Genomic DNA, 16,327 nt, shown 5'->3' on the forward strand with positions numbered 1-16,327 from the left:
ACCTTATGTTATACTTTGCTGGGATACACAAAGAATATTTTTAAAGAACTTGCCACAAATGAAGAACTATAGCAGAAAGTCAACCTGGACCAACATGAGCTTTGAAAGCCATGGAACACAGATATTCTTTGTCACTTGCCCTATTTTCCTTCAGTCAAAGAGTAGCGAATTTGAATCTGGCAATTGATGAAGCAATGTTTTGGAGTGCAGAGTGGCTCAGCATCAGTATATGGTGTGGTACCTATAACTGCACAAAGTAAGTCCCAAATGCCAGTCATGAAACTGTGGTGAAGCTCAAAGCACAGGCCAAGTGCTTCTTACAAAAGAGGAAAACTGAAATTAGTTGCTTCCAGCTACTCTTGTGCAGAAAGCTAAGACTAGATTACTTGCCAATTTTATATGGCTGAGAATAGTGTGTGAATCGTAAAATCATACAACGCAGAAGAGGACCTTCGGCCTATCAAGTCCACACTGACACGTTAAAAACACTTGAACACCCACCTAATCCCATCTGCCAGCACTTGGCCCATAGAGCTGAATGTTATGATGTGCCAACTGCTCACCCAAATCCTTTTTAAAGGCTGTGAGGTGATGTGTCACATTCACCACCCTCCCAGGCAGCACATTCCAGACCATCACCACTCTCTGGGTAAAAAAAGTTTTTCCTCACATCCACTCAAACCTCCTGCCCTAACCTATGTCCCCTCAACTGAGGGGAATAGATGCTCCTTATCCACTCTGTCCATGTCTCTCATAATCTGGTACACCTCAATTAGGACACCCCTCAGTCTCCTCTGCTCCAATGAAAATAACCCCAGCCTATCCAACCTTCCTTCATAGAGAGGGGCAACATCCTGGTGAATCTCCTCTGCACCCCCTCCAGTGCAATCATATCCTTCCGATAATGTGGCGACCGAACGACACATAGTACCCTAGCTGTGTTCTATACAACTCCAGCATGATTTCCCTGCTTTTGTAATCAATGTCTCGATTGATAAAGGCAAGTGTTCCAGATGCCTTTTTCACAACTAACAACATATCCTTCCGCCCTCCCTCAGAGATCTGGGGACAAATATGCCAAGGTCCCTTTGTTCCACAGAACTTCCTAGGGTCTCACCATTCATTGAATACTTTGTCAAATTACTCCTTCCGAAATGTATCACCTCACACTTTTCAGGGTTAATTTCCATCTGCCACTTATCTGCCCATCTGATCATTGTCTATATCTTCTTGCAGCCCAACACACTCCGCCTCACTGTTAACCACCCAGCTAATCTTTGTGTCATCTGAACATTTAGTAAACCTACCTCCCACATAGTCATCAATATTATTTATTGAAGTGGCGAATATTAAAGGCCCAACACAGCTCTCTGTGGTACGCCACTGGACACCAAATTAGCCTCCTGTCATCATCCTCTATCTCATACAACTAAGTCAATTTTGAATCCACTTTATCAAATTACCCTGTATCCCATGCGAATTTATCCTCTTTACATGTCTCCCATGTGGGATCTTGTCAAAGGCTTTGTTGAAATCCATTTAAACTACATCAACTGCACTACTCTCATCCACACACCTGTTCACCTCCTCAAAAATCTCAGTCAAATTTGTTAGGCGTGACCTCCCTCTCCAAGTGGAGATAGATGCTCTCCTTCAGAAGTTTCTCTGATAGTTTCCCTACCACTGACGTGAGACTCACTGGTTTGAAGTCCCCTGGTTTATCTCTACAACCCTTCTGAAATTGCTGAAGCTCATTACCTGTTCTTCAGTCATCTGGCACCTCCCCCCCGTGGCCAGAGAGGAAATGAAAATTTGGGTCAGAGCCCCTGCAATCTCCTCCCTTGCCTCCCACACAACATTGGGCACATTTAATCTGGACCTGGAGATTTATCCACTTTTAAGGCTGCCAACACCTCCAATACCTTGTCCTTCCCTATGTCAATTTGCTCAAGAAGCTCACAGTCTCTCTCCCTGAATTCCATGCTTTCGTCCTCATTCTCTTGGGTGAAGACAGATGTGAAGTATTCACTCAACACTCTACAAATGAATTCTGGCTCCATCCACAGATTACCTCCTTCATTCCAAATGGGTCCTACTCTTTCCCTGGTTATCCTCTTCCATTCATATACTGATAGATCAATTGGGCCAGTGGGCTGACAAATGGCAGATGGAGTTTAATTTAGATAAATGCAAGGTGATACATTTTGGTAGACTGAACCAGGGCAGAGCTTACTCAGTTAATGGTAGGGCACTGGGGAGAGTTACAGAACAAAGAGACCCAAAGGTATATGAAAGTGAAGTCACAAGTGGACAGAGTGGTGAAAAAGGCATTCAGCAAGCTTGGTTTCATTGGTCCGAACATTGAATACAGGAGTTGGTATGTCTTGTTGAAGTTGTATAAGACATTGGTAAGGTCACACTTGGAACACTGTGCAGAGTTCTGGTTACCTATTATAGAAAGGATATTATTAAACTAGAAAGAGTGCAGAAAAGATTTACTAGGATGCTACCAGGACTTGATGGTTTGAGTTACAAGGAGAGGCTGGATAGACTGGGACTTTTTTCTCTAGCGTGTAGGAGGCTGAGGGGTGATCTTATAGAGGTCTATAAAGCAATGTGGGGCATAGATCAGCTAGACAGTCAATGTCTTTTCCAAGGTAGAGGGCATAGGTTTAAAGGTGAGAGGGGAGAGATACAAGAGAGTCCAGAGGGACACTTCTTTCATACAAAGGATGGTGAGTATCTGGAACAAGCTGCCAGAGGTAGTAGTAGAGGTGGACACAACTTTGTCTTAAAACACATTTAGACAGTTACATGGGTAAGATGGGTATAGAGGGATATGGGCCTGATGCGGGCAATTGGGATTGGCTTAGGGGTTTAAAAAAAGGACGGCATGGACATGTTGGGCCAAAGGGCTTGTTTCCATGCTGTAAACCTCTGTGACTCTATAGTTCTAGAATATCTTGGGATTTTTCCTACTTATAAATTATAATCAAGAACGTGGCTCATCACCACCTTCTTGTGGGGGTTACGGATGGCCAATACATGACACTTCTATTCTGGTGAATGAATAGAAAAATGCCAGCTCTAATTTATATCCACCCCAGCTTGGCGATATATCATTATTTCTGTCATCTGACCAGATACTGCATTGAATTGCAGTGGCTCAAGGAGAAAGTCCGTCATCATCACCGCTTATATTGTGACCAATGGTAACATGCTGCTAGGGTCAGCTGACCCGGTAACCTATGTAACCAATGACAAAATAATGTGGTGGTCAGCTGAGAATAAATGAGAAGCAAATTGTGGAGCTTGAAATGGCCCAGGCTGTAGTCACAAGTATTGGAGTAATGAAGTTTCTTTATTAAACCTTTCCCTTTGATTTATTAGTTGGAGTAAGTTTGGTTTTATTTTATTACCTGCAACTGAAGAGTTCATTCTGCCCTGGATGAACATCTTCTTGGGGCACCATATATGGACATAAATTCCAGTCTTGCCAGCATGCCCCAACCGAAGCAAAGGCAATTTTGTAATCATTGTTGTGTGTTTTTAATGGAATTCAGATATGTGAAGTAATGCACAAATAATTTTAATTAGCATATAATACTGCTTAAGTGGAATGACTGGCTGCACATTTGCATGCTTCTAATTTGTGAGTTATCACTCCCAAATAATTTCCTGTGACTTTGAACCTGAAAATATTAGGATGGACTGTTTGGGTCTTATAGTCCATTTCTGCACCATATATCTTACGTAATTCTCTGTACCTAGAGAACGCTACAGTTATAATCCAGAAGTTTATCTCATCCCCACACAACCGAGCTCAATTCTGCTACCCACTGATATTGTTAATAGTGAAGACTATTCATATTGCATTTTCAGTCCAATGCTGTGTATACGTAAAGCAATCAACTGAAAACTTATACTGGAAGAATAAACTGTTCCTGTATGTGCCAGCTCAGTGGTGAACCCATTCATGCTTCACTGTGTACAAAATATTGAAAAGAATTAAACACAGCAGGACTAAATTGGCTCCCCCACCCCCACTTTCAACCCTTCTCCAAGTTAACATTCATTTACCCAACTCTTAATTTAACTTTCCATCCATGTCACTACATGTTCTGTTATAAACCATAAATAGTCTGATTTTTTAAAGCAATCCTATGTTAAATCCTTGTTGAAATATTGTCTGAAAATCCACATGTTCTACATCAAAAGCATTATCTTGCATGTAACTGAGCTAAGACCTCACATTCTCTTTTTTAAATTCTATATATATTATATATATCCTCATGGCTAACTTATAAACTGTTAAAACGACAATGACCTTTGATAAACAGCTGAAGCGATGCCCGTCTATGACCTTCGAACAATAGGAGCTACTCTGGTGATTTTGGGGAAACTTGTGCCTAGTTATCTCAGAGATACTAACGATCCCAGTGAACCATAGAGACCAAATTCAAAGGGAAGTATACCTAACAGAAATATTTCAGTATTCAGGCTAGCTAAACAAAATCTACCAGTCTGTAGGCCAAAGAGCCCAGCAAACTTCCCAATTGCTGGAGCATTTAAAAACCTTGGGGACTCACACAAGGAAAATATGGCCTTTGTCAAAGGTGGTGGGGAGAGATAGGACATGAACCTGTAGCTGGGAGAATCAGTTATACTGTCTTGCTGCACTGCAACTCTGTCTGCCAACTTTCCATTTACCAAACAGCAGCACAGATAAATGCCTCAATCCAGGATTGAAGGGTTGCCCATTGACACTATTTCTACTGCAATTTCTGAATTACAGCTGATAAGACTGATTCATCTCTGCATGTCTCTCTCATTGTGGATGTCAACTCTAATGGAAAAGTGAACTGTCCAGCTTCAGTTTTCTACCTTCTGACCTCTTATGAAGGAATACACCATTGGACTTTGATTCTGGACTCAGTTGAAACCATCATTGTTTTCTTAGATTTTTGCCCTCTAAATCATTCCCTTTCTTTCTCTACCCCTTTTTTATTGTATGAATGAATGGGGGGGGGGGGGAAACGTTGTGATCCACTTCCTGCATTCAAGAGTGTGTAAGTAAACTAACCCTCTGAGTTTACTCTGTCTTGAGTTTGCTGTAGGGTAACAGTGAAGAAATTGGGATATCACCAAAACTGAGGGGTTGCAAAATATGCCACTGCTTAAAAAGGGGGAAGTAAATCAAAAGCATCTTTCTTGGTTATGGATGGGTGGTGAGAGGAGAAATCAGGGCTGTTTAAATTAACCCTACCATATCCACAACATGCATTTATCTTTCTAATCAGTCATACCTTCAGAAAAATAAAGCTGTCATGATTAACAGAGGTAATGTTTAACAAATCTGTGCTGGCAGTGTTTACATTGCTGAATACATACTGATTCAATTCAGAATTATAACCTCTAAGATTTAACCCCCAATTGACATTAAACTAACTAAACAGGAATAGCCTGGTTTAAAGTTTTCAGATTTCTAGAACTGACAATTTGCATAGCTCCTTTCTTCATTCTTTAAATAGTCTAGGGGTTTTAAAAAATATACTTTTCTGTTATTTCTTCAAAACCAACTCCTTTCCTCGAGTTATCTCAGAGGGGAAAAAAAATCATGCCCTCTTAAGGCTGCAGAAGGTGAGACCAGGAAATTAATTTTCATGCTTGAATCCATTTTAAAGGTAATAGGGCACAATCAGATCATTAATGATCTTATTGAATAGCAGAGCAGGGGTAACCAATTTCCCACAATACGGACGATTCAACATGGCAACGAACCCCTATATGAGAAGGGCAAGGGTGTCAGAACTGTAACAGTGGGCAGTGTGGATGGCAGCAGACTCATGGCCCACGCCTATGTTGGTTCTGTCTACTTGTTACCAGATCATCCATTCAACCAACCACAGGACATCCCAGAACTGGTGTGCCAAGCCCCATGCATGTAGAGACAAAAAAGATGTGCTGGCTCCAATATATGTGCAGAAATTAAGTCTATTGCTAAAGAAATCCAGGAAAAAAAACGCCTCCTGAGAACATCTCACTGGATGAAAGACCAAATTATGCAACGATCCTGGAAAGTCTAGGACTGTTGATCACCCTTGGCACAGCAGGCCTAAGAGGTTGATTGGCCTACTCTTGTACCTAGTTATGGACTTTGAACCTATATTCTCACCTAATCATTAAATATATTGCTTTAGCTTTTACAAATAATCTGCCTATCGAAGATTCATTCTCCACAATTAGAGTTTTCTCCTGATTCCTGAGTGGTCCCTACAGATGGCCAATATGTACCTCAACTCCATCTACCTGCCATTACTCCTTATGGAATCAAAATCTCAACAATTTCAGCTTTGAATTTTTCATGTTTTGAGAGTTCAAGATTTCACTACTGTTTGTGTGAAGAAAGGCTTCCTGGCATTCACCTCTGACTGTCAAGGCTCTAATTTTAAGGTTACGCCCCCTCCTCCTGAACTCTAGCACCAATGAAGTCATTTCTATCTGTTCTATCAAATCCTTTAATCATCTTAAACACAACGATATCATCCCTTAATCTTCTATACTCAAAAGAAATACAGGCCGATACAACCTGTCCTCTTAACTAACCCTTTTAGCCCTGGTGCCATTTTGGTGGATCCGCATGGTCTCCCCCCAGTACCAAACACCCACCCCCCAAAGTCAATACATTCTTAAAGTTACCAACTGTGTATCAAAAATTCAGGCAACACTTTCAAATAAAATGATCCAGCACAAATAAATTATATGACTATTTTATCTCTCCCATAGAAATTCTAAACAAGAAACATTTATGAGTTATGCATCTGAAAACACAAGAGGTAAGGAAGCTGCTGTGAATGATTAAACAATCAAGCTGTTTGCAAAAAAAAAAGCCATATCATATCTTCTGATTGGTAATGATCTACTTGGATAACGTATTTGAAACAAAATAAGTGATAGAACTTGATGTAGATGTCTTTCACCTGCATGCCCAAGGACACCAAGTAATATAACCATCAAAGAACGATTAAACCACCTTGAAGTTCTAACTGTACCAAAAACAGCAACACAATATCAGACAAATACACATTTAGTGATCTGAAGACCGAAAGCAGTAATTTTTGAATAACAGAACATGTACAGAACTGCATTAGATTTGGCTTTGTTTTTTAAAAAAGAACGAAGGTCCTGGATTTATTCTTATCTTGATATGTTCCACAGTTAATAAAGTACTTGTTGAATGTAATTACTGTTGCAATGCAGGGAATTGAGCAATAGGTTTACTATCAATTTAGGAACTTCACCTCCGATAATGATGCTGGTGTTAAGGACACTGGTACGAAATGTAGATTATTCCTTAGAGCTGATTAATTCCACCTTATTAATTCCAAGGTATTGAAACATGGCTTAAAGTAGTCAGGAAAAAAAAACCCCTGAAATTTCAATTATACTCAATTTAGAAGCATTTCTGAATCAGATCCTCTCCTAAGAAAAGGATCTTTCTTTCATGTGACTTCAGCTGGCCTCTAAAATAGTCTCTGTTGCACGTCATTTATTTTTAGCCACATAAGATCATGATTAATCTTCACTTGAAGATTCTTAATGTGAATTCTGTTAATTCTGCAAAAAAAAACTTTGAATAACAGGACCTTAATCTTGCAATTCAAAATATTGCTCCAATTTGACTTTAAGTTTTCACTCCAACTAGTAAAATGTACTGCTCAAATCTAGATTCAACCTGGCCTAAGCAGTCCAGAGCTGTTAATCTTCTTGGCATAGCTGATCTTCTCGTGCTGAAAATACAAATTGAATTACCAAAGAAACTGGCATTCATCCTATTCCTCAAATCATGGGTCAAAATATTCGAAAAGCCATTGTGAAATTAAGTCATATACCATAAAATATGTGGCTATCTAAATAAATTAGTGAGGTTTATCTCATTATACATCAACCTTCAGGCTAATAAAGGGTTAACAAAGGAGATATGCTAACATATGACGTAGATGATGACATACCATTGACACTAGTCAGCCATGTGTTAGACTGTTGAGAGAGAGAGAGAGAGAGAGAGAGAGAGAGAGAGAGAGAGAGAGAGAGATTGGAATCATGCCTACCTTGCACTTGTTTAAATGTAGCACTAATAAACAAAAATTCAGATAACAGGGGATATTTACAGTCTATATAAAGAACCAAGTCCTTCACTCTAATCCAGAATGGAAGGACCTAGTCTCACATGGTGGCAGTAGTGGGATTATTGATGTAAAAGATGTCAGTGCTGTCGAAGAACCACAGGATAAAGATATCTTTGAAAGCAGCTCAAGAAATTTTGGCAGTGGAAGGCGGCCCACTGGAGAGAAGTAATGATGAGCTAATGAGCAAGGCCTGCTCTTGCCCCACCTGTTTGACTACCTCAAGCATTCACGGTGAGGCTAGCAGTGGAAGCTATTGAAACATTGGTAATGAGTAGTGTCAGGTCTTCACAAAAAAGAGCCAAAGCTTCAAGTTCAGTCTTTTCTTTGTGCAGTAGATCCAGTAGCAAACAAAGTTCTCTTAAGACAAAGGATGCAGGAGTCCACCATACATTTTGATTCCATTGTTAAAGCCTTTGATTCCTTTTTAAATCTCTTTTTTAACTGTAGTTACTGAATAGGTGACAACAATTGAGCTCTGGTTTGTAGCAATTCTAAGGCTTCACACGGCCCCATGGATTAGGTGGTCCCGTGGGCAGCAGCCCCATCCAAAGTCCGCCAAACCAGACAAAAGGGTGAAAATCCTTTTGGGTTTTCATGCCAGCCTTTTGGGTGGCATGAGAACCACAGATGCCAAAACTGCCCAGCAAGAGGTGTGGAATGTTTCCAGTACTGCAAAACTGGATATTGCAAGTGTTTCTGCAAATGCAGCAATTTTAACTGAAGTCACAGATCCGCAAATATCCATGAAACATAGTCCTTCCAGGACCCTACAGATTTCTTAGGGGAAGTAGATAGTCTTAATCCAAATTACTGGTCAGTTACAGTCCAAGTTCAAGGCTTCAATACTTCTTCTAAGGTTGCTACTGGAGTGGTGGTTAATATATTAATAGATGACATCAACTGGCTTCAGTTAATGGTCCTTTATCCATCAAATATTAAGATGCAAAGTCCAGGGGGCATAAACCTTCCAATCAGAGGAAAGATTATTACGGTTATCAACTACAGGGACTGACAGGTCATCAATTCTCTTGCAGTATTGAGTGATCTTTTTGAGATTGCGGTCTTGGAGAATGACTCATTTTTCTTATCAATGAATGCACCTTATGAATTCTCTGTTACCTATTTAAAAGAATCACTTGTGTTTTTAGTAGTTTAGCAGCATTCAGATCTACGTTTCACCAAATCTCCTGTTGTTCATGAAGAGTCTTCCACAGAGATGCTTTATTGAATCCAATTAGAGTCCATAGACCAGTGGGGGTGCCACATATGGCTCATCTGGGTTCTGATTTTGGCCCTCGAGACATTTTGTTGACCATCGCACAGGGTTGCCACATTCCACTGATTTCTGTCCACATAGCTTTTTTCCTATTGGTATGATTGAAGTGATACACATATAAAGAAAGAGCAAGTGAGGTGCACGCTAATTGCGCACAGCATTGGTTGTGAGAACCATGCACTCCCTCTGCATCCAAAAATTGTAAACATTTATTGTTTTTTCCATTTGAAGTTGACAGTTGACATTTTCTATAACTCACTACAAAATATTTGACAAATACATGGGGTCGTAGTTAGTGAACAAGCCTGATTTCAATCTTGCAGACCACTGGTTGGGGGTGGGGAGGCACTCATGCAGCCCACACATGAGGATATCATCGTCATGGAGCTGGTACCTCCCAAGGACAAAAGTCAATTGGTACCCATACTTGAGTCCCAGCTGAAGATTTCTTCATTTCACAGCTTGCAGTCAGTACAGAATTTACTGCAGAATCCTGTACAGCAACCTTGTTCCTGAGTTGATTTTCTACAGGAAATTCCTCTCATTACAGAAGATGAGGCTGTGTTGCCTTCACTACCAAATAAATCTGTTGGACTTTAACCTGGCATCATGAGACTTCTTACTGTGTTTACCCCAGTCCAACGCCGACATCTCCACATCTCGCGTTCACATATGCAGTAATTCTGCCCATTGCCCATAGTGGAGCATCTTATCGAGAGAGAAATATAGCTCTCTTACCATTGCCTACAGAAAGTAGATGGCCCTCCTGGAAAATCATCTCTTCATCTTTTACTGATAATTTTACAAATTGGTTGTGTTGTTATTTGTCTTCTATATTCATTGAAATCTCAGATCTTCAATGCCTTTTCAGCCTTTGATACAGGAGTGACAGTCTATCCTGGAGTTGAAGATACTTCCCAGAGTCCTTCAAGGGAGTAACAAGTTCCTCAGACTGTTCTGAGTTCTTTTCTTCTAGTCCCAGAGGGTTTAAAGATTAATTCCATCTTGTCACCGCCTTTGGATCAGTCTTTCACAACGTCCTGCCAGTTCAGTCACTCTGCAATCAGCGCTCAGCTTTCCAGCTACGCTAACCAAGTGTTCTCCCATTCTATGGCTGATGACGCAGAAGAAAGTGTTCAAGTCTCCATGAAGTCTTCCCTATGGGCTTGGATATTGAAGGAGATTGAATCCTCCAGCACTGTAACTTGGACAGGGGAAGGGTAGAAGTTGGAGTTGAGAAGAGTACGTAGTTGCAAAGAAAGTGAATTGTGGAAATGTAATGCAAGTAAGACATGTTGTTGTTAAAAAGTAAAATAACATACTTGGGATAAGGTATATTATAAAGGGTTAACAGATGGGATATGCTAATTTGAGGTGGATGGCAATTTCTACTGACACTAGTTAAAGTCATGCATCAGATTCTTTTAAGGGTGGACTCATGCCTAAGAGCTGCATGCCCACTCTGTAACCTGTTTAGATGTAGTACTAATAAGCAAGTATCAGCAGATATCAGAGTACGTCTAACGTGTGTCTATGAATGAGGCCCGATGCCTCGAGTCCAAGATAGAAGACCAAAGATGGTATTTTCCAGCCGCACTCACCAAAACTGGAAAATCCTGCTCGAGGTCAACAGACCTTTGCCTGATACGCTCTCCCTCCGCCCGCTACAATTCCCAGGGCAGGTGAGACAGGAAAATCCACCCCCTGCCCCAATTCAGAACAAAAAGAGTTTTAAATGCTGTTGAAACTGACCTTATTTCACACGTTTGACCTGAGCAGATGAAAGGCCACCATACATCAGGATGATTGGAACGAAGAAAATTGCATCTATTGGCAATACCCGAAGCCTCATGTTTTAGTGATGCTATTACCCTTGCTGTAATTTACCACAAACTGCATGATTGCTGCTGATTATCTGGAAGGATTGACTGAGACACTTTGAATGTATCATGATTTCTTTGACCTTGTTCGGGGTATAAGAAGTTATGATTCATTTGTCTTTGTTCTGATTTATGTTGATTCTTAGTACTTCCAACTGCTCTCTGGAATATTAATAATTGCCTGCTTGCAGGCAATGTTTACATTTTGCATGTTTGTGAGATGTACTTGAATCATTTTAAAACTGATCAACATGAAGTTGGATCTAGAAGGTAGAGTTTTGAACATTCCACAAGGTGCAACGAGATTTATTTTTAAACGTTAGATAATGAAGTTAAAAACAAAAATGTTGCATTTGCCTTGGTTCAATGAAAGAAAATTTGTGTATAATAAACACATACATTAAGTATTGGTCCTAAGTTGAGTTATGAGTATCAATTAACCTGCTGTAATTGTAATGCAAAGAGGTAATCAAGACACTTGAGAAGTAGCATGACAAAGAATTACCTTGAAAGATGCACAGAATATAAAATTAAGATTAACCATAATTAAAATAGTACAGCTGAAAATAACAATGGATGCAGTCAGCTCTCAACCAATGTAAAAACATGCTGCACATGAAGTACTCTATTAGATAAGCCACATATAAAGCATTGTAATTGTGATGCAATTTAAAATGTGCAACATGACAATTTCGCTCAAAGCAATGCATTTTTATCCCTTCTGAAAGAAAGAAAACAGCATGTAATAGATTGCAACAAATGCAGCCAAGCAGAGGAACTCAGTAGGTCACCTCCTTGAACAGGCATTAATGGAAGAGCATAGCTGGGAGCGAGTACACATTGCAGGTGACACACACATTGGAAGGAAGTTTATGTATTCCTGCCTGCCAATTAAAATTGCATTTTGTGCCTCTGCAATTACATTTTAGCCAAATTGAAATGGTGCTGGACTGCAAAATGCAGGGTGTGCTATCTGAGAGAAGCCACAGGATGCCCAAATATACATCCAAACATATTTTCTTCTAGAGCTAGAGGTTCAGGACAAGCAGCAAAGCTTACCACAACCATCCAGCAGATCACTGCATAGCAAACTCTTTGTCTGGAGACACACACTTAAATTTAAGGAAAAAAGATCATATTTGGAACTTGTGATAATCATTTTATGTTTCCATAATGCAGTCTGTTACATGGCTAAATACTGTAACCACATTGCTACTTTGCGAGACCTTGCTCGATACAGTGCGATTAATGCTTAGTTTGATCTATTTTTGCATGGTTGATGGAAAAGTGTTCCACAAAATACCATAAGAACTCTCAGCTCTTCTTTAAACCCAGCTGTGGGAAATTGGGCTGCTCACGTCATTGAATCCATGGCTTTCCGAGTAACATTTAATAACCAAGTCAAGCTGACATTTGAAGACGAGGGAAAAGCAGATGATGAATATAGATATGAAATGGGCAAAAGTCTGGATAAAGAAGGCCATGTCAAGCATCACTCAGATGTTGCATTTTTCCATCATTTGGGTCTCACCTGTACAGCCATGAAACAGAAGATACTTTAACAAGATAAAAATCATTCTCTTTTCAGAGAATGATGCAACAGGAGGTGACTACACTTAATATCTAACTGGGCCATGCTAAACAACACAGGCTTTCTTGTGTGTGGAGTGATATTTTGTGGAATGCACCAGGGGATTGGCAGGGATGATCATAGGCATGCAGGCAGTGAGATCCGTTGGAGTATCTGCCGTAATGCTCCCACTCTTGTTGCATAAATCCAAAATCTTCAGCACGTGATGACAGATCTCCAATGTGTGAGGAAGTAAGAAACCTTGCGGCAGTGCAGTGGTGAGTAGCAGTGGGGTTCCCCTCCAAGCCACTCACCATCCTGAATTGGAAATATGTCGCCATTCCTTCACATTCATTGGGTCAAAATCTTGGAATTCCCTCCCTAATGGCACTGTGGGTCTACCCACAGTACGTGGACTGCAGCGATTCAAAAAGGCAGCTCACCAGCACCTTCTCAAGAGCAACTAGGGATGGGCTATAAATGTTGGTCAGCTAGCAATGCCAATGTCACATGAATAAATTTTAAAGAGTGCACAGGTCTGTGCTTAAGCAAATTTGTGGCCAGCATGAGGACTTGGCTTGCACCTGGATGAGAAACAGAAGTCTGCCAAATCTCACAACCGCCACAGCCACAATAGAACAACCTATTTCTGGCACACAGACCACATGAATGGAGCCCATAGAAATAAGTAGCTACCTGCGTAACAAGCAGAACTCTCAGGAAGGCTTTATACTTATTCCTGGGAGGGACAGGAGGTAGGAATAGAAAGAGGGACAGGAGGTAGGAATAGAAAGTTAATTTATCAAATGTTCAGCTACTGCTGAAACAGAGAATCTTCTCCCTTCCTCCTCAAAAGAACTTTACCGAGAGAAGAAAAACATAACTAGAGAAGAGAAAGACTAACTGATCGCAGGAGAAAATGATTAAACTCAAAAATTGCAAGGATCGCCTGGATAATCACCATAACAGAAAAAGACATGGTACCACTACGGCTTTGAGAAGTCACCAGTGAAGTTGCACAGTAACACAAGGTTTCCCTGGTTAAACATCAATTCTTGAATAAACATTTTTTGATGAACTTTAAACTTGATTTTGAAGAGGCATTATTTGATGGAATCAAGCCAAACATTATGTTTGCCTGGACTGAAGATTGAACACGAAGGACCATGTTTGATTTCTTGACAGCTTTTGTTATAACAAGCACTCTGCAGTGCCCGTAAGGACTGTAGCAGCACACACTTATGGTTAAGTAGTGGTGGACGGTCAATATCAGAATAGTAATTTTGCTGCCCCAAGTGGACTCCCTAAGCACTGCTACAGCACAATGATGCAGGAAATATACTGAAAAATGGAAATATACTCATAAAGGGAGATGCAACCCAGAAACAAACTGGTTTTGTTTTTAAATTAAAATGAAAGTTTTCAGATCTTGCATGAGAGGGGAGTGGAAGGAGTCTTCAATTTCAAAATAGTGATATTAAATATATGGCAAAACTATTTCACTTTTTCAAAAAATAATTATTGAGTCAGTTTCAGAAATAATTAACAGTTGTAACTCAATTGAGAGATTATATTTTGGATTTTTTTGGTTCTTTTCTCTGGTTCCACATGGATGTAGTTCATGTAAAACATGCAGTTCAGCAACTAAAAATAGATGGATTTGCAAGCTACAAAGATGTTTATGCCTGAAACTCCAGCTTTTCCAACTGGAATGTGTCAATGCCAGACAAGTTACAGGGTTCCCACTTCTATTTAACAAGGATAGTGATAAACATAGCACACAAAAGTAGAGGTGTATTTAACTTTTTAGGAGCATGTAAAGGCAAGAAACAGAAATGATACACATTTACATAGTACCAAAGGTCTGACCATTATAAAGTATCTCAGCAATCACACCTCATCTGAACCCCAAAATAGTGTTTTATCAGTAATTTACTAATAAACAACAGCCCATAACTTTTACATCCTGCTGTGCAACAACAGTGAACAGGGATACTCTCAGAATAGCAGCAGATTACTCAGAGCAAGCCTCTCAAGAATATCTGCCTCAGTCCTAATCCCCTTCATTGACAACTAGTCTCCCTGAGTCACTGTAAGGGTTGCTGTACCACAGGACAGTCTTTTAATCTCTTTCAGTCACTCCGCATATCTGCCTCTCAGGCACTGTATTTCATTATTAACGATTGTCACCTTCAGAAAATGCAACCTAATCTCTTCCTTCTTCACCCTTTCTCAATCTTGAGAATCTGTCTCATGTTGTACAGGTCAGTTAGTCTTACTGTGTGTAGGTCTTCATCTCAACGCTTGACTCTCCGAGTGTCTCTCGCTGTTGCCATGAACTTGCGTTCATATAGCTTAGTCTATTTGCACGAAAGGCTCGCTCCTGTCTCTCTCTCTCTCTCTCCCACCCTCAGCTCCCTCTCTTTCTCTTTGCTGTCTCTCTCCCCTTGTCTTTGCAACTCTCCCCCACCCACCCCCTAGTATCTATAAGTCTCTCCATGCCCGGATCTCCATAGTCGCGTCTCTCTGTATTACCTGCCGAGTTCTTTGCCCACCAGCGTGTAGCAGTTGCTGAAGTTGTCGCTGCAGATTCTGGACTGGATGTCGGACAGCAGTCCACTCCGTGTCTGGCTCATGGTGGATACAGGGACCCGGGCTGGTTTGGCTCTGTGCTCCGGAGCGGCAGTCACGGTGCTGGAGTACGCGCTGCACTGTGACCGCTCTATCAAACTCGGCTCAGCTCCTGCACTACCGGCTCATTCACAACACCAACCCCACCGCATCGTCACCATGGAAACGGCCAGCTGATTGACAGCTGGGGGAAGGGAAATGCATTTAAAAAGGCAATGGCAGAATATCATTAAAAAAGGCAACACAAGGGCAACTCAGATGAAGGTCATTTCATTCGGGTTTTTTATTCCTTTTACAGTTTTCTCCAACTCCTTGGATATAATTATCTTTATAAATAGTAACAAATTAAAAATGTGAGAGGTCCCGCTTGGAAGCAAAGACATGGAAACTATGTTGAATTTGAGCTTGTTTATTAGTAGGCTTACATTAACACTGCAATGAAGTTACTGTGAAAATCCCCTAGTCACCACAGTCTGGTACCTGTTTGGGTACACTGAGGGAGAATTTAGCTTGGCCAATGCACCTAGTCAGCGCGTCTTTCGGGCTGTGGGAGGAAACCAGAGCATCCAAAGGAAACCCATGCGCCGGAGAAGTTGGAGATTGCATAGAATGTGTTCCAAGCAGTGAATTGAACCTGAGTCCCTGGCACTGTGAGGTAGCAGTGCTCATTACTGTGCCAGCGACTTCATGGGGAAGGTGCAAACATATTCACAAAGATAACACCAGAATTGAGAATTTAGACTTCCCATGATAGACTGAATAGGCTGGGGTGATGGTGTTT

The 16,327-nt window shown here is 40.7% G+C and overlaps 1 protein-coding gene across 1 annotated transcript in view; it reads right to left on the reverse strand.

The window, feature by feature from the left end:
• The window catches only part of stk17a (serine/threonine kinase 17a), an 89,046-nt gene extending 73,363 nt beyond the window's left edge, over window positions 1–15,683 (reverse strand). The window contains exon 1 of the mRNA XM_080209549.1: window positions 15,451–15,683. Coding sequence (XP_080065675.1) covers window positions 15,451–15,551 — 101 coding nt within the window. The 5' untranslated portion in view covers window positions 15,552–15,683. The remainder of the gene's footprint in view (window positions 1–15,450) is intronic.
• Between the last annotated feature and the right edge of the window lie 644 nt (window positions 15,684–16,327).

This window comes from Carcharhinus amblyrhynchos, chromosome 2 (assembly GCF_965287045.1).
Source record: "Carcharhinus amblyrhynchos chromosome 2, sCarAmb.v2.hapA, whole genome shotgun sequence".
Lineage (NCBI taxonomy): Eukaryota > Metazoa > Chordata > Chondrichthyes > Carcharhiniformes > Carcharhinidae > Carcharhinus > Carcharhinus amblyrhynchos.